This window comes from Balaenoptera acutorostrata, chromosome 9 (genome assembly GCF_949987535.1).
Source record: "Balaenoptera acutorostrata chromosome 9, mBalAcu1.1, whole genome shotgun sequence".
NCBI lineage: Eukaryota > Metazoa > Chordata > Mammalia > Artiodactyla > Balaenopteridae > Balaenoptera > Balaenoptera acutorostrata.
Window position 1 is genome coordinate 43123665 of NC_080072.1, and position 19819 is coordinate 43143483.

Consider the following 19819-nt stretch of genomic DNA (forward strand, 5'->3'; position numbering starts at 1 on the left):
AAAAATTACTTATTTAATTTATTTTTTAAATTTTTATTTGTTTATTTATTTTTGGCTGCGTTGGGTCTTCGTTGCTGTGTGCGGGCTTTCTCTAGTTGCCGTGAGCGGGGGCTACTCTTTGTTGTGGTGCGCAGGCTTCTCATTGCGGTGGCTTCTCTTGTTGTGGAGCGCAGGCTCTAGGCGTGAGGGCTTCAGTAGTTGTGGCTCATGGGCTCTAGAGCACAGGCTCAGTAGTTGTGGCACTCAGGCTTAGGTGCTCCATGGCATGTGGGATCTTCCTGGACCAGGGCTCAAACCCGTGTCCCCTGCATTGGCAGGTGGATTCTTAACCCACTGTGCCACCAGGGAAGTCCCTAAATTTTATTTATTTATTTTTTGTACATCAGGTTCTTATTAGTTATCTATTTTATACATATTAATGTATATATGTCAATCGCAATCTCCCAATTCATCCCACCACCACACCCCCCTTTTTAAAATATTTATTTCTTTGGTTGTGCTGGGTCTTAGCTGTGGCAGGTGGGTTCCTTAGTTGTGGCTCACCAGCTCCTTAGTTGCAGCACGTGGGCTCCTTAGTTGTGGCATGCGAACTCTTAGTTGCGGCATGCATGTGGGATCTAGTTCCCCGGATCAAACCTGGGCCCCCTGCATTGGGAGTGCAGAGTCTTATCCACTGAACCACCAGGAAGTCCCTCATGGACGCTCTTGAAATTCATACATAGAGACTTACCTCATTCCCTTTAATGGCTGTTTACTATACTATATATATTCTATATATATATATATTCTATAATGTACAGACTGTAATTCATTTAACTGTTCCCTGTTATGGACATTTAAGTTATCAGTAGTTTTTCACAATAACAAACAAAGCTGCCCGAACATCTTGTTTGCGTGTATGCGTATCTGTATATGTATCTGCGGTAGCTTACGATGTTGCTTTCCTCCATTTATAGTATATTCCTGTAAAACAATTTAGCACATTTTAAAATGTACTATTGAAATAATTTTCAGGCATAATTGACCCTCTGTGGGACGGATCTTGGCTTAATCTCTTTGAAAGGAAGTATCGTAACCGTTTTGTCCATTATGTATAGTAAGACTGGGAAGGAAAGCAACAGCCAATAGAGGATGAGATTAGAGCATCAAACTCTCTAGTAGTTTTCATTTCATTTAGAATAAAATCCAGAGCGCTTACCAAGACCTTCAAGGCTCTGCCCGCCTCCCTGTGAACTTTCTGAACTTGTTTGCTTGTTGTGTTGTAGTCATGCTGACCTCCTTGCTGGTCCTCTGACGTGTTACACATCCTCTCACCTCACTGCCTTTAACTTCGTGTCCTCTCTGCCTGGCATGGTCTGCCCCCAGGTAGCAGCATGGCTCACTCCCTCAACTGATGCAAGATTCTCTTAGATGTCACACTGTCTCTGACGCCTTCTTGGCCATCTTTTGCATTATCACATCCTCCCCTCTAGGTCCTGCTGCTGTCAGCTCCCTTGATTTTTATTCAGAGTTTTCATCATCTCTGATACATCATGTTTGTTGATTTGTTGATGGTCAACCGCCAAAAAACTGCAGGCTCTGTGAGAGCAGGAATTCCATCCTTAGCTCCTGACACATTGTAGGTACTCCATTAGCATCTGTAGATTGAGTGGGTTAGTGAGTGAACCTAAGGAAGATTCATGTGGAAGTTTTAAAAGTTTAGTAGAATGTGGGCTGGGAAAGTCATCACCCTTCTTTACTTCTGGTTTTGCTTCTATAGGCCCCTTTTCTGCTCTAGAAGAGATGAGAAATGAAAATGGGGTATAGGATATTCGTAGGTAGCAGTGGATAGAGGGGAAAGGACGTGAAAAAGGAAGTAACAACCCAGGCTCTGGGGAGCAAAAGTTACAGCCAGAAGTGAGTTGGTCAGCTCCCTGCTTGCAGGGCAGCCTTTTGTTTCTAAGTTTGGAGAGGAAGAGAACCAATTTTCAAATGCCCATTTTGAGCTAAGCAGGGTACTGGGTACTTTACAGTGTCGTTTCACCTGAACAGTAGCCCTTTCAAATAAGAATCATTATGGCCATGTTACAAGTCAGGAAATTGAGATTTAGGAGATTAAATAACCTTCCCCAGATCACATAGGTATCATCTCAGCTTTACAGATGATAGAACTTGGTGTCAGTGATGTGATTTGCTACAAATCCTACAGCTACAAAGTAGCAGGAGCTAGGGCTTTAAGCAAACCATCCTGACTCAAGATCTGATATTCTATTGTGCCACAAACTTAAAACAAAGACATTTTCAATAGCACCTACAAATTATACTTGACACACTGTGGGAGCTAAATATGTCATAATAAAATTAGAGAGCTGGAAAGAGTCTTTTAAAAGATCATGAAGAGGAAATTGCTCATTTACAGCTAAAAGCCAGGAAAGAGGTTGACTCATCCAGGAACACTCATCTAGGTGTCGAGCTGGGACTAGAATCTAGGTTTCCTCACACTCCTGTGCTCTGCTTTTATTACTAAAGGGCTTATATTTAATCTGTCTGGGTCTTTTCCCTTGGTTCCTTCTTTCATTCACATGTTTCAGATTTCAAAACCTGCAAATTAATTTTCCCTCCCACTCATGTCTCCCAGCAACCCAGTTCTTTCCACAGGTAATTGAAGTTAAATAACAGTTTCTTGTGTATCTTTCCAGAGATATTTTATGTATATAAAGCAAATATTTAAACTGTGTGTTTATTTAATGATGTGTCATGTGGATTACTCCATATTAGCACATGAAGTCATTCTTCTACTTCTTTTTTATTGGCTGCACATGAAGTCATTCTTCTTCTTAATTTTTTTTTTATTGGCTGCATTCATATTGAATGAATGTTTCATAATTTAACCAATTACTGAAGAACATTTTAAGTCCTTCCAGTTTTTTAAAATTAAGAACAATTCAGTAATGAATGACATTGCACAGGTCATTTCTTTCATGCACAGGTGTATCAGTAGAATAAATTTCTAGAAGTAAAATTGCTAGATCAAAGAGTATATGTTTTTGTATTTTTTTATATTGCCATACTTAGACCTTTATTTATTTATTTTTTTAATATATTCTTTCAATCTGTGGCTTGCCTTTATTCATTTATGGCCGTGCTGCTAGGCATGTGGGATCTTAGTTCCTCTACCAGGGATCGAACCCATGCCCCCTGCAGTGGAAGGAAGTGCAGAGTCTTAACCACTGGACCGCCAGGGAAGTCCCATTAGACCTTTATTTTTTCATTCATTCATTCATTCATTTATTTATGGCTGCGTTGGGTCTTTGTTGCTACGCGTGGGCTTTCTCTAGTTGTAGTGAGCGGGGGCTACTCTTCGTTGCGATGTGCGGGCTTCTTATTGCGGTGGCTTCTCTTGTTGTGGAGCACGGGCTCTAGGCACGTGGGCTTCAGTAATTGTGGCACATGGGCTCAGTAGTTGTGGTGCATGGGCTTAGTTGCTCTGCGGCATGTGGGATCTTCCCGGACAAGGGCTCGAACCCGTGTCCCCTGCATTGTCAGGCAGATTCTTAACCACTGCACCACCAGGGAAGTCCCTAGACCTTTATTCTTAATGTAGAAATGGAGTGTTTTCATTTTGAATAAAGCTGTTTTTAACTGTCTTTCCTATTTGGCAATAGCAGTTTACAGTTAAAAAAAATAACTTATTTTAAGAGTAATAGGATTTCTTTTTTAAACTGACGCATGCCGATGCTTTGATGTTAATATGGCAGGTTAAAGAAAATGTAATGGAAGCAGTATTGCTTTGGAGTCAGACCTGGATTTGGATCTCAGTTCCACCAACCTACTGACCTTGTGACGTTTGGCAGGTCACTTAACTGCTGAGTCTAAATGCTCTTGTCTGCAAAACGGGAATAATAACACCAGCCTTATAAAGTTGTTGTCTGGAACTACCGTCTTTCATTGATTCTAACTCACACCTTTTTTTCTCCTCTACATTTTAGTATCTCTGACATTAAGCTGCTTCATAATCAAAGATGTGCCATGGTTGTTTTGGCATTTTTTTCATTCTTGGCCTATAAAATAATGGTGGGCTCAGAACTGACGGCACCTTAGACTGGATGAAGCAGGGCGACTCCAAATACTCGCACAAGGGAACCGTGCTAGGGCATTTCATAGGCAGAGGAAGTTCAGTGTGATGGGGAAAGCTCAGGGTTGGGGGAGGTGTGGATGGGTGTTAGGGAGGTGGGTATGGCCATGGAAATTTTGTTCTAGGCAAACATCACAGCGGATCCACCGCACAGTGGGAGGATAGTGCAAATGACTGATGGAACACAGGAGCAGATATTACCCAGAAATGTGGGTATATGGAAGTTGGAATTATGGCAACTTGTTGGTGGGTAACAGGACTTTGGCTCATGGTTGAGATTTAGGAACTGTGTCTTAATTTTTGGCAGGAAGATTTTATAAAATAATGGGACTGTTGGAGAAAATATTTGCAAGTTGTATATATGATAAAGGATTTGTATGAAGAATATATTAAGAACTCTTAACACTCAACAATAAAATGACAGCCCACTTTAAAAGCGGGCTAAGATTTGAATAGACATTTCTCCAAAGAGGATATACAAATGGCAAATAAGCATGTTTAAAAGATGCTCAACATTCCATTAGGGAAATGCCAATCAAAACTGCAGAGAAATAACTGCTTTATACTAGGATGGCTAGAATCAAAGAGACAGATGTTCAGTAACAAGTGTTGGTGGGGATATTGAGAAGTGAGAGCCCTTGAACACTGCTGATGGGAATGTAAAATGGAACAGCCACTTTGGGAAACAGTTTGGCTGTTCCTCGAAAAGTTAAACATAGAGTTACCATATGATCCAGCCATTCCACTACTAGTTATATACCCAAGAAAAACAAAAACATATGTTCACACAAAAGACTGTACATGAATGGTCATGGCAGCATTGTTCATAATAGCCAAAATGTGGAAGCATCCCGAATGTCCATTACCTGATGAATGGATAAATATAGTATGGTGTATATATCCATATAATGGCATACCATAAAAAGGAATGAGAAATGAAGTACTGATACATGCTACAACTTGGATGAACATTGAAAACATTATGCTAAGTGGAAAAAGCCAGAGACAAAAGGTCACATATTGTATGATTCCATTTATATGAAATGTCCCTAACAGGCAAGCCTATAGAGACAGAAAGTAGATTAGTCGTTTAGTGGCCATAAGAATGGGAGGGGATGGGGGAAATGGGAAATTACTGCTAATGGGTATAGGATTGCTTTTTGGGGTGGTGAAAGTGTTCTGGAATTAGATAGTGATGGCGGCTGCATAACCTTGTAAGTTAATAAAAACTATTGAATAGTCTACTTTAAATGGGTGAATTTTATGGTATGTGAATTATATCCCAATAATGCTCTTAAAAGCAAACAAACAAACAAAAATGTGGCCCTCGTTCTAGGAAGGGCCTGAGTTACTTAGCAGATTATTATGAGAAAAGAGTTCAGAGTAGAAGAAACCCAATTATAAGAGCTGGAACACATGTTGATTGGGAAAGTCAATTAAAAGGGAGGAGAAATGGTGATATTGGGGTTTGGGAGTGAAATAGAAGCAGTTATCAGCATTGTAGTATCGTGCCAAGGACAGACGAGTAACAAAGCTAACAAAGCTGAGACTCTGAATGTGGATCTTGTAACAGTTGAAAATGTTTCTTGCCTAAAGCTGATACTGGTCCTCAGGTCTGTGTGGTGGGGCTGAGCCTGCAGAGAGGACCTAAGGGACTCCAGTGTGGGGAGGACCCTGATATGGAAAGGCAGGATGCAGAGATGGGACCCAGGTTAAGCCTGGACAGTTTTGTGCCCCTAGAGGTTAGGGGCAGCCTCGTTCATCTAAAGTGTCCCACTGAGGGCAGCATAATGTTGTTTAGGCAGCCGTGGTCCACATGAGGTAGAGGTAAGAAAGGCTAACTTAACTAAGGTAATAGCTATGGGGATGGAAAAGATGGGGTGGGTGTGGAAACTCCCTAGGAGTGCAAGGTTCAGTCAAGGCAAGAACTGAAAGACACAAGAGTTGTGCCTTGGTGTGAAAAAGGGAATGTCTGAGATTTACTCAGATTTCCCATGGGGATGGTGTGAGGTACATATGATACACAGGCTTATATGGCCCTCTTTGTTTATCTATTACTCTTTCTGTGCCAATTATCATTGTGCTTTTAAAAAATTGTTAGTTCTTATCCTTAAAACTTCCTGTAGGCTTTATATGTTATCTGTATAAGACTACAGTAATGGGGATGAGAGCAAACAACTATTAAGTTCAAGGAAGTGAAATAAACTTTATCATGCTACATGATAGAGGCCACTGGCTTATTGTTGCTCAACGGTTTGTAAATATTATGCCAACATTAGACATTAACTAGACATGACTGTCTAGTTATGTAGGTAGCTCCTGAGTCAAGCTTGACTTACATGCAAATAGTTTGTATATATGAATCGTGGCTGTAGCTGTGGCAGCCCTTTCCCTCTTGTTGACAGTTTTGAAAATCACTCACTGGCATTGTGAATGGAAAATGTTGTGTGATCTTGTCTACCCCATAGGTTAGCTTTACAAGTTGTAGGGTGGTGGAGGGCCGGGAAAGTGGAAAGAGGACAACCTTTCTCTTTTCTTCTCTCCTTTTAAAGCCTGTGGGTTTGGAAGGATGAAAGCTGTGAAGAATACAGGGAGCTGGCATCATGAAATGGCGGTTTACCCCCCCAGAATAATTTTCCCTTCACAGAGTCTGAAGCTTTTCTTTTTCTTTTTGAACCGGAGGTAAAAATGTTACTGAAGGTTCATTTTGGTTTAGAATTTTGCTTTTGAAAAAGAGCAAGCATTTGCAGGGCTGGGGTGAGCTGTCTCATGCTGCAGTGTGCTCTCATTTGGACCGATAATTGTCTACCTGGTGCCTCTGGGTGAGAGCTAGGGTAAGAGTGTAGTAGTGGGGAGTTGGGGCAGAATGAGGAGGCTGGGTGTACAAGGGGTGCCCCAAGACAAGCTTTTCCTCCTTATAAGCATAGCTTTGGCTGGCTCTGTACTCTGGGAAAGGAAACAAAACTCTTCCCATTTCTTCTTGGGCCAGACGACTCTGCTTCAGAGGTTAGACTCAGGGTTAATACTGGCTCAGGACCAAATTTCAACAGTAGTTTTTGTGGTCTGGCCTATGGACCTAAACACAGATTAGAACAGTTTTCCCCGGGAAAATGAGCACCAAATAACTGACTTTAGAAACAAACTTTTGTAATAGAACCAGTTTGTAAGTTGACTTCGTACTGTACTTTTCTTAGTGCATACTAGACCCATTGATTTGCAAGCAGTTACTTTGCTTGAGGTATGTATATTATCGCTGAGATTGCACAGAAGTCACATGAAAGGCTCATGGTGGCTTTAGACAGTCTGAGACAGCAACATTGACTGAAGGCCTAAGTTTTGTTAAAAAGAAGCTAAAAGATTACAGGGTTTAGGGTAGCTTTTATTATTCTGCATTAGAGTTCTGGAGGATAAATTATGGAGATCTCTGTAATTATGCATGTTAGATTAAATGAAATACTCATTTCAATCAGGAAAAAAATATGTACTTGAGTGAAGGAATATCAAGCGTATTGGAAACACTTGACATGAAAGTAAGGGAGGGTGTTGCAGGGAACAAAGGTTCTCTGTGACTTGACAGCTGCTGTTAAAAAGTGACACCAGGAAGCGCCCGACACTGGCTCACAGCTGCCTGAAGTTGCTGTAGTCTTCTCTAGTGTTACCAGAGGAATTTGCACGGCTCCTGTTTTAGCAAACAGAGGCTCCTGATAGCTAACCAGGTCCTTATAGTGCTCTTGGAAATTAATTCCTAACTCCTCATTATGATCTTCATAATTACTGGGTTTTCCAGCAGAAAATATTTTGAGGCTCTCACTATGTGCAGAGTACCTTGCTTAATGCCAAAGAAGTTCTGAAAGGCGTGAGGTAGGCCTTGGATTCATCAAATCTAGTTGGACATATATAACAGGATTTTAACTGGAACTCTAACCTATTTTAGTTTCTCTTGAAGCCCCAAAGGCTGGGAATAAAGCAGTAGTTGCCCAGTGACTCTCATATTTCAAGGACTTGCATAGAATAGAAGGTGGCCTTAAATTGCTATTGCACATTTAGCTCATGCTTTATCTCCAGGAAGTAAAAGTGTGGAGAGTTAAGGGTTCTGAGACAAGGATGTTTTTTGGAGAGAGCTGTCAGTGTGCTGTGTGTTCTTTGTCCTCTCCCGCCTCCACACTCAGCAGAGAGGAGAGGATGCTTCTCTTAAGCCCCCTTCATTGAAGCCTAATGATGGGGGGAAGCTCTAATAGAATCATTCTGAGAACTTGACATGTATCCCCAGGTGTTTGGAGAGCATAAGGATTAGTATGTGAATCTGTGGATTGATAGCAGAGAGAAAGGAAGAGGGCTGTTTAGTTAGCAATATGCACTTTGAAAGACAGTAGGTTTCCCTGAGTTTCTGGATGAAACCAGCTTAAAAAGCCTTCTAAAAAGAGACACTGTGCATGGCTACCTAGAAGATGCTGTGAATCGGGAGGTGCCCATGGGAACCCCAAGGATTGAGAGTTGGAAGTGTAAATGGCCAGGACTCACTCATGTCCTGGGAATTGCACGTGGAGGGTCTCACTGGTGTACTCTTCCAGGAAGCCTGTAGGCCCTCATGAGAAAGTTAGCATGGACATCAGATTTCACTGGTGTGGTCTTTTCAAGCCCCCTTACTTCTCCCCACTCCTTCAGCTCCAGCCCTTAAGGAGCCAGAGCAGAGGCAGCCTTGCTGGGGGTAGAAAAGATGCATAATAAGATGGGGAAAGAGAGAAGATGACTGGTCTTAACTATCCCCACACCCCCGTCCAATCGCAGACGTCTCAGCTCTGTGTAGAAAGGGGAGAAAGAAACTTTAATTTAGATGAGTATTGACTAATGCAATTAAGACACTGTACTAGAAATCTTAATTATTATGTTTTTTCTTTTTTTTTCAGTTTTTTTAAATTGAAGTATAGTTGATTTACAATGCTGTGCCAATCTCTGCTGTACAGCAAAGTGACTCAGTTATACACATACATACATTCTTTTTTAATATTCTTTTCCATTATGGTTTATCACAGGATATTGAATATAGTTCCCTGTGCTATACATTAGAACCTTGTTGTTTATCCATTCTAAATGTAATAGTTTGCATCTACCAACCCCAAACTCCCAGTCCATCCCTCTCTTTACCCCCCTCCCCCATCCCCCTTGGCAACCACAAGTCTGATCTCTGGGTCTATGAGTCTGTTTCTGTTTTGTAGATAGGTTCCTTTGTGCCATATTTTAGCTTACACATATAATTGATATCACATGGTATTTGTCTTTCTCTTTCTTACTTCACTTAGTATGATAATCTCCAGTTGTATCCATGTTGCTGCAAATGGCATTATTTCATTCTCTTTTTTATGGCTGAGTAGTATTCCATTGTATATATGTACCACATCTTTTTTATCCATTCATTTGTCGATGGACATTTAGGTTTGTTTCTATGTTTATTTGCATTTGTTATTTGTAGACTTTTTAATGATGGCCATTCTGACCTGTGTGAGGTGGTACCTCATTGTGGTTTTGATTTGCATTTCTCTAATAATTAGTGACATTGAGCATCTTTTCATGTGCCTACTAGCCATCTGTATAGACATCTTAATTATTGAAATCACAATGTTCTTGGGGTTGAAAGTAATTGAACAACTATTTATAATTGAAGAATGATTGGAAAAAATTAGGAGATTTGCCTTAGATTTCATTCAGGTGCAAGGAAGAACTTGCGCACAGAAGAGCTTTGAAGGAACGTTTTATGCTAATAACCTGTTGAGTTTATTAGCTCAGTGTTTCATTTATATCTTCATATATACACATACATGAAAAGATGAGCAATTATAAAGGAAATTGTAAGTACCAATTACATGGTATACGTAAAGCTTGATATACGTATTTTCCAAATCACAACTTTCAATGATAAGGTAGACTATTTGAAGTTGGGAAAACCCAGACTATCATCACCTTAAGGGTAAGAGGAATTCAGAGCATACCGAGATCATTTTCTGGTTGGAGTGCTGGAGGCCTTGCAAAGAAAGTAAGATGTGGTTTGGGCTTCATTAGCTATAACTTAAGGCTTACTGTGTATCATAGGCTGTGCTGTAAAAATACTCCACATACATTATTTTTACTTTTTACAACAATCCGGCAAGGTTAGTATTATTTCCATCTTACAGACAAGGAAACTGAGGTTCAGGCAGATTAAATGAGGTGCTCCAGTTTCCCGCATCTGGTAAAGGTGGTAGAGTTGTATCCTGGTCGGTGACTCACACCTCAGGCTCTTCCCACTTCACTCTGCTGCCTCCCTGGCGGCTGCACACCAAGATCCAGTGGTGGAATGGGCCGGGATAAGCAGGAAGAGGAGAGGTGCACACACAGCATCACTGGTGATCGCAGCTGTTCAGTCCCTCGGGGCAGCTCTGTGAGCAGCCCTAACCCTTCACCATCCCCCTTCCTTGTGCCCGCTTTCTGCCTTCTGGGTTTCCTTTTCCATTATCCTTCAGTGCCACATCTGAAGTGGACACTGGAATATGCCCTCCTTAAATTAGCCCTGTTCTCACTCTTTTCTGTTGAGAAAATGGGCTTTAGAGATGTTAATCAAACTAAGAGGAAGTAGAATGGCATCTGTGTTTGAATTTCAGTTCTCTCAAACTCCGTAGCTCATACGTTTTCTTCTCATCCTGCTGCTTCTAGTGAAGACTTTATAAATGCATGTATTAATAGAAAGCAAGCCCTCCTAAAACCTCATGTTTGGGTTTATTTTATCATAATTTAAAAAACAATACAGGTTTTGTGGCTAGAAATAATAATAGGAAAATACTGACTTAAAGTGGAGAGGAGCCAGAGAACCACAGAATTTTGTGTCTAGAATGTTTCATGACCTGGGTTCTGTGTGTCACTTGGGGGAAAAGGGAGAGGTGAGCAGGATCTCAAGAAAGGTAAGAAAGGAACATGAAGTTGTTAGTCTTGGTTTTCCTTGTTCCTTATTTTTCATGGTACTTTTACTCCTTATTTACAGGCCAATAAAGGAATGAAAGATTTGAAATTTTATGAATTATATTAAATCGCAGGAATTCTGAAACATTCATGAGGATAAGAGCTGAACTTAAATTGTAGTTCTTCTCCTTATTAGCTGTGTGACCTGGAAGAGGTAACATAATTCTGTGCCTCATTTAAAAAAAAAAATCTGTTAAGAGGGAAATATATATCTAAAGAATCATTGTGAAAATTAATTGGGAAAATTTTATATGTATCAGTTATAAACTGCTTGCCACATAACAAATGCTCTATAAATGATGACTCCTGTTACTGTGATGGAGAATATTTCATTTGTTTAAAATGGGAGCAGTGGAAGCAGGAATGGAGGGTGCGTATGAGTGTGCTTTAACTCCAGAGAGTCAGGGTGAGTAGAGCAGAAGGAACATTGGCCAAAAGCCTGGAAACCTTGCTTTTAGTGCTGGATCTGCCGGTGATTTGCTCTTTAAACATTAGGCAAGTCACTCTACCTCTGACAAAAATCTCTGTCCTCATGGATCTTATATTCTAGTCGGGTTGGGGGAAGCATGGACAATCAAAGTGAAAATGTAAAACATAAAGAGAACTGCAAAATAGTCTGGCCAAGAAAAAAAATTCAACTTTCTGGGTGAGTTAGTTGGTCTTGAGTAGAGTGAGGTGAAAGCTCAGGACTAAAAACGATCCAGTTTATTCTTCCCTTGATTTGACCCTTCCTGTAGTATTTAATGTGCTACCACCAGATTTAAATTTTTTAAAATAATATATGCAAAAGTAGAGAGAATAGTATAATATACACTCGTATACACATTACCCAGATTCAGTAGTTGTCAAGGTTTTCCCATACTGTTTAACCAGTTTCCTTCCTCTGCTCTCTCCCTTTCCCCTCTTCTTTCCTATGTGTTTAGAGGACTCCTAAGAATCGTGCTGTGCTCAGAAATGCCCTGTCATTTGTTTACAGCTCCCCAGTGGCACCTTAGGTCTAACCTCCTGTCCTTTTTATATGCGAGGGTGGTGGACTTTAACCAGTGAGCTGGATTTACTGAGTTTCCCAGAATCTCCAGTAAATTACCCAACCCAAAGTGTAGACCAGGCACCGCTCTGTGGCAGTGCTTGGGAACTACACTTTCACCAGCAGCTCGGTGTCTGGAGAGAGTGACTTGTCACTCCTGCCCACTAAATGCAGAAGTTGCCTCAGCTTATTCTCTTTCCTCCCTGGGCTCCTCCTTATCTTCCTTAAGGCAACTTCTTTGAATGGGAAGAGAACGAAGTGGCAATTCTCTTAAGCCAAGCGGAGCTCCTGTTGTGCAACCTAGTGGCATATATGCAGGAATAACATTCCCAGCTATCACTATTCTGTTACTGAGAGCTTTGGACAACCCTACTCTCAGACCAGAGTTTATCAGGGAAAGTCTCCCTGTCTGAATGGGACAGCTTCCCTAATCTTAAACTTTTCTCCATAAATCCTAACAACCTTAAAGAGACTTAGGTCCACATTTGCCCTTCTTACTACCTGGAAGGCATCCCACTCACTGAAAGGAGGCATTCCATTTCTTTCTGGCTGAGATTGTTCTCCATGCATCCTCTCCTGTGTTTTCAGGAAAGCACATTACTTTCTCCACCCCTGACCCTCATTACCCCTTTCAGTGGACTGAACTCTTGTCCACTGTGCTTTCCTGCCCTTGCCTGCGCCTCTGCTGTCTTCCACAATGCAGTGCTGTGTTTTGGTGTTTTTTTCTTGCTTTCTGCTACAAAATATCCTTTCTGGGCTGTGGTTGGTAGCTTTTTTCAATTTCAGGAGAGAGACTGTTTTCAGGCAAATTGCTGGGGCTCTATGTTTATAAGTGAATTGTACACATAGTTCCTATGTATGACTGCAGTATTAACTGCTTAAATTTTGTTGCCTTCTGAACAAGCATGTTAGTCGCATTTCATGCTGTTTCTGTTCTTTGGCCAATACGATTAATACTCCCCATTCCCCTTGCCCCCAGTCACAGCACAATTGCTAGATGTGTAAAAAGCAGTGGGTTCTGTGAAAGTAAGGACCTTGTCCTTGGGATGCCCCATAAATAATTGTTGAACAAATGCATGAAACCAAGAGCAAGAGCAATCAGCAGAAGGGTTTCAGGTCGTGAAAAATAACACTTTGAATGGTGAGCAACACACATCAAACTGGAGGGCTTTGTGAACTGTGTAAAGAAAGGGCTGAATCCTATAAGCAGTGGGGAACCATTCATGCATTTTATAGAGGTATAATTTGTATACGTACAAAAAAGTGCACACATCTTAAATGTGCTGCTTGGTGAGTTTTTACATATGTATATACTTGTGTAATTACTGCTCAGACCCAAAAAATATTTCCAGAACTCCAGATGGGGAGCTTTTATCTTGATACACAACATTTTGGATACCAAGTTTGGTCTGTGGTATAACTAGGATTGGAATTATAACAGCTGTTCCTGGTATTAGCACATCTTTTTACTTGAATAAAAATGTTAGTTCATACCATTTTATTACATGACAAAAACAGTACACTGACTAACATTTATTAATCATCAGCATGTCTTGGCGCTTTATATTCATTACTTCATTTTATCTGTTCCATGGGGTTTTGTTACTATCCTGTTTTACAGATGCTGAAGGTTAAAGAGGTAAAGTAACTTGCCTTAGGTTCCACAGCTAGAAGGTAGCAGAGTTAGAATTAAATCCAGGACTGCCCATCATCAGAGACTGATTTCTTGTTGGTGATCTGCTGCCTCAAATATCTGGGGCCCAGGTTTAAGTAACAAAAATGTTATGTTGGGCTTCCCTGGTGGCGCAGTGGTTGAGAATCTGCCTGCTAATGCAGGGGACACGGGTTCGAGCCCTGGTCTGGGAAGATCCCACATGCCGCGGAGCGGCTGGGCCCGTGAGCCACAATTGCTGAGCCTGCGCGTCTGGAGCCTGTGCCCCGCGACGGGAGGGGCCGCGATAGAGAAAGGCCCGCGCACCGCGATGAAGAGCGGTCCCCGCACCGCGATGAAGAGCGGTCCCCGCACCGCGATGAAGAGTGGCCCCCGCTTGCCGCAACTGGAGAAAGCCCTCGCACGAACCGAAGACCCAACACAGCCAAAAATAAATAAATAAATAAATAAATAAGAAAATCCTTTAAAAAAAAAAAAAAAGTTATGTCTTTGTGGTAGGAGGTAATGGTTATCTTTCTTAGCTGCACACGATGGTTGCTGTTTTTAGGCACATTATAACCTGTGGCTTATTAGAATTGTGAGAGGGAAAGGGATCTTTGACTCTGTGACAGTCAGGCCTCAGGGTAATGTTCCTTAAGATGGATCTTTATGAGGGAGGATGATGCTCTCAGTGAGGATGGCTCTTTAAAATCGGTATGTAGCAAGGTCTCTACAAATTTTGAAAATAGGACACAACAAAGATGAAATGTAGACCTAAATATCCAGAAATTCCAACAATTAATTTGTCTTAAAAATTAATGAGTGGAGGGCTTCCCTGGTGGCGCAGTGGTTGAGAATCTGCCTGCTAATGCAGGGGACACGGGTTCGAGCCCTGGTCTGGGAAGATCCCACATGCCGCGGGGCGACTAGGCCCGTGAGCCACAATTACTGAGCCTGCGCGTCTAGAGCCTGTGCTCCGCAACGGGAGAGGCCGTGATGGTGAGAGGCCCGCGCACCGCGATGAAGAGTGGCCCCCGCTTGCCGCAACTAGAGAGGGCCCTCGCACAGAAACGAAGACCCAACACAGCCATAAATAAATTAATTAATTAATTAAAAAAAATAAGAGTATCTACACATTTAAAAGTTAACATTTAAAAAAAAATTAATGAGTGGAATAAATGCATGCCAGTGTTAGTGAAGTGGCAAAATTCTTATAACATTAAGATTGTATTTCAAGAGCTAAGACATCCAAAGAAAATATGAAACTTCCACAGTCACAGAAAGGAAAAACAGTTTATTTTAATTGCCCTCAAAGTTGCTTAAACCAACAATCCTCTATACGTGTTATTTTTTTAAATTTGGTATCACAATGCAAAAAAACCCATCACATTGAAAGAGTTTTAGCTATTATACATGACTTGGACATTTGAAAAAATATATTTAATATTTGTCCGTTGTGTTCTCAGACAGAGTGGGAGGGACATTTTGGCACATTTAGGCATAACTTGGGAGTAGTCAATGAAACTTAGGTTTTACAAGATGAAAGCATGGCAAGAAGTGTCAGATTACTATGGAGAAACATGTTTCAGGAAACTAATCTTAAGATATAAATAGCATGCTTTATCCAGCTTGCCTGGTGAAAGACTGCTGTTTTGTGTTGTTTAGAGTAGTGGATACAAAGAATATTGTTATTGCCAGTTGTATTTACTTTTTGAAGAGGTGTGGGTGCCAGAAAGTCAGTTCAGGGTTGTTTTGATGTCTGTGTATTTTTGAATGGGGATGGGGTGGTGATGGAGATGGCTTTCTACTCAAAGCTGCTCCTGTTGGTAAATGTTTTTGATTTCAATAGACGTTGTTTAATAAATCATGCATTTAAATGAAGCCATCAAAAGGGAAATAGGATTATGGATGCCGAATTCTGTAATTAAAGTTAATCCAAAAATATAAATAAAAAATAGAAAGTGTCATTCACAAATAAAATAAATATAGAGTCATGGTAGCAAGCAGATCAGTCTCCCTCCCGCCGCCAAACCAGGAGTTTCTTTGCTGCCCTGTTCAGAGTGCCTACTTCTGAGTAGCTTTCTGGTGTTTGCACAGCTCACCATGCAGGGGTTGTCACTTAAGAATGATGTGTCTCTGGAGCCAGCAGGTCCAGCTTCCAGGAGCCCTTGCCTGAAGAATGACTGAACACCTTTGGCGCCCGTTCCTAGCATTAAGCTGCCTTCTTCCAAGTCATCCCTCAGATTTTGTAATGAGCTAGTGGCAAAATAGGCTGTGAGGAAGTCAGTCAAGAGGGACAGAGCGAAGGAGATACTCAGAACTGATGTCAGTATCCTAGTTAGTGCCCTTCTGTATGAAGGGGGAAATAAGTTGTCTTTCAGATTCTTGTTTCTGTTTTTTTTTCTAAAACCTTTAAAAAAAGATTGTGAAATGTAACATACAAATATTAAGTGGTTCGCTAAGACTCTTCCCTTCTTACTCTGCTACCTTAACTGTCCTCCTTCTGGTGATGATATCATAAGATAATAGTTAGGTGGCTTTGCTATAACAGAAGAAGAAATAGAAGTTAAGATGAAAAACTAACAAAAATATTAGTGAAAGAATAAGTTTGAGATCCACAAAGATGAAAAAAAATCCTGAAATCATTTCCTTAGGATAATACACAAGGCAGCTGAAAGGGAACTCTAAGACAAGGTGTGCGAAAAGTGGAGAAAAGAAGATGAGGCATTGAATCAGGCAGACTTCGTGTTATCCTGTTTGTTTCAAACTACTTTGTTCTAAGGACTGATGCCTGCCATCGGGTTGCAGATAGACCTGAATTATAGCTTACTGTGTTTTTCTAGTTTTTCTGGAATTTGAGATCTAGAGTCTTAGGTGTATATAAGTTAATTATGAAAAGAAAAACTGCAGTAGATCTTTTACAGTCTTCTTGCATATTTCAGATGAAAATTCAGAGATATTTAGTACCCTTTCTCTACTTGAAACCTGCTCTGAATAGACTTCATTTAATGGGGAATTAACATAGTAGGATAAACCTTAATACAATGAAAATATTTTGATTAATTCTGGATAAAGTTACATTGGTACTTGGGCAAGTAAACATAAATTTTAAAATAAGGTTCTTTTTCTTACAGTCCTATTTTGTAACGGATTATGATCCAACCATCGAGGATTCCTACACAAAGCAGTGCGTGATAGATGACCGGGCAGCCCGGCTAGATAGTAAGTAATCTTCCTTTATTTGATGGTTCACGTAACATATTTTTAAAAGTAAGCTTTGATGTTTTGCTAGGTTAAATACTACAATTGAAATGTTAGATGATCTTGAATATAAGCCCATCTCTTTTATTAGTTTTGGTTGATGAATCTGCATATTAGGCAATTTAAATATTCCTCAGTAAATGTTATGTAAAACAGTAATTGGATTGAGCTTGTTCTGGTGAAATTGGTCACGTCACTGTAACTTGCTGAAGTTGTGTTTGTTGGGACATTTGGAAAAAACATGAGGTTTCGGCTCTTCCTACCTTTTGATGAAGGCTGAAATGGGTGAAGTAAATATAGAAAAGCTTCAATATTTGCTAACTTGCTTAGAGTTTATAGCACAGAGGCCTTAGCAAACAGTGTTTTGTGCTTGGCTAAACTTTCCACCCCTCCACAAAAGAAAGCCCTGTTCTTTTAACTTGTATGATTCTTTTATTCACAGAGATCAAGAAATACATTAGCATCTGTACATTCAGTATGGTATTTGGGGGGTGGGGTGGACCAGCATTTCTTTCTTGAATTTACAGGTATCTTTTTCAGTTCTTTTCATGGAGGAGGTAAACATCAAGAGACTTCAGAGGTTATCTGACTGTCTGCCTAGATGTATTTGATATTCTTAACCTTGTAATTGCTATGCTAATATATTCTAACTACAAAATCAATCTGCACTGATGAAGATAATTCTGAAACTGTCTGCCATTAGAATATATTTGTCTTTAACATTGAATAAAGTACTAAAAGGAGAATGCCATTTTTTAAATTGTACTAAGTATGATGTGCTCCAGAGGACCCAGTTTAACTGGGCCTGCCCTTGTGAGGAAGCCATTTTTGTAAGATGAAAACACGAACATAATTACATTTCTTGTTTTTTCTTTAGTTCTGGATACAGCGGGACAAGAGGAGTTTGGAGCTATGAGAGAACAGTATATGAGAACTGGCGAGGGTTTCCTGTTGGTCTTTTCAGTCACAGATAGAGGCAGGTTTGTATCACTATTCAATTGTAGGTCTCCTGTTCATGTCTAGATCACTATTTCATTGAATTTGCATTCTTGTTTTTATAGAAAAAGGAAAAGTAATAAAGTAGTAAATGGAGCACGGGACTCTGAATTCTCATAGTTGACCAAATTGATTAATTTGTTTTTGTGTTTTTAGTTTTGAAGAAATCTATAAGTTTCAAAGACAGATTCTCAGAGTAAAGGATCGTGATGAGTTTCCAATGATTTTAATTGGTAATAAAGCAGATCTGGATCATCAGAGACAGGTGAGAAGGAATTTTGCTATTGGGAAGCCAATTATTTGTAATCATGTAAGTGAACAGATATGTTTAATGAGAAAGTGCCATGATCAAAAACACTGTGCTGAGTGTGGCACACTGGATTTTATAGAGGTCCTATAATAGGTGACAAATAAAAAGGAAATAGTTTTGGGGACATGACATTTTTACGTATTATACAGAACTTCAGTGGACTCTATAAGCCTGCAAGTATTTGCACCAGCTCCATTCACATGTTGTAATTTCTTAGGTAACACCCACAGCTCTAATTTAGTTAGATACTCTTAAACTTATCTGTAATTCAGTATTAATGCTAAATTACCTCATTTAGAGAATGACTTTGATTTAAATTACAGTATTTGGATTTTTCCTAAGTCCCATTAATGACTGAATTTTCTGTTAATTCTTCACACATGGGCAGCTCTAACACCAGTAACCTGCAGGAAAATAATATTTTTAGTATTTAGTTGCAGGCTTGTTTATACTCACTTGTTCTTACCCACTTATTTCACATTTAATTTAAAAACATTTTGGTAAATATTGGCCTCATCTTTTTGTGGGGGGGGGGAACAAGATCAGATATAAATTAATGGAGGCTCTACATTATTTGGGGGTTCTTTTGGTGTCTTCATTTCTTTTAGTTCTTTAGTCTCTATCCCACATCTGGAATACAGTTGTTTAAATACTTAATTTTTGCCGGTATTTAAGTTCTCTTTTGTTTTTATATAACCTTGTGTTAACAGACATTTGTGTTAACAGATTTTGATTGAAAGTGCAAACATCAGGAAAAATTGGTTGATAAACAGCATTGAGGATAGCCTTCCATTTTGTAGTTAACTATTATTTAAAACATAATCTTTGATTTGTGTGCTCTATTTGTAAAGTTTTGTTGAAGGTATACCAAGTTTAACGCATGAACTTAAGAGAATGATATTGTTCTAATGCTAAGGTTTAGAAATGGTTACCTGATGTAGAATGAATTTTACTGTCAGACCTCTTTCAAATCTGAATTATTATAAACTTAAGGTGAAAACATTCAATCTTCATTTCAAACCAGTATAAGCTGTTGGAAGTAATTTAGGATATGACATTGCTCACATCTTAAAACCTGGAGTAGACAGTCCATCTTTTTTTTCTTTTTTCTCATTTATATTTTATTTTCTGGGGACCATTTCCTTCAGTGTTTCTGAATCTAATTATGTTTATTAAATATTGCCCAGTAGAACCTTTTTACTGCTCTTCTCAGGCCTTTCTAGTACTAGAAACACTTTTAGATGTCATTGGATCTGGGGAATAATGGCAAAGTAACTCTGCAGGGAGCAAGCAGTTCTTGCCCTATCTAATGCTAGTTAGATATGTTTCCTGCCATGATTTTTCTCAAACTTTTTTATGGTGGTAACTCCAGTAAAGGAATAAGTGGTAGGCCTGGGGTGAGGTGGGAGTCTTCTATAGTTTAGGCAAGATTAGGGAGAACAGAGGAAAGGGAGTATGTCCACCAGAACT

At 39.9% G+C, this 19819-nt stretch overlaps 1 protein-coding gene across 3 annotated transcripts in view; it reads left to right on the top strand.

Annotated features, from left to right (window-relative positions):
• RRAS2 (RAS related 2) overlaps positions 1-19819 on the top strand; it is a 154672-nt gene that overhangs the window by 121722 nt on the left and 13131 nt on the right. For all 3 annotated transcript variants that reach the window (XM_057553386.1, XM_057553385.1, XM_057553387.1), the window contains exons 2-4: positions 16917-17004; positions 17921-18023; positions 18196-18304. In XM_057553386.1, coding sequence (XP_057409369.1) covers positions 16917-17004; positions 17921-18023; positions 18196-18304 — 300 coding nt within the window. The remainder of the gene's footprint in view (positions 1-16916; positions 17005-17920; positions 18024-18195; positions 18305-19819) is intronic.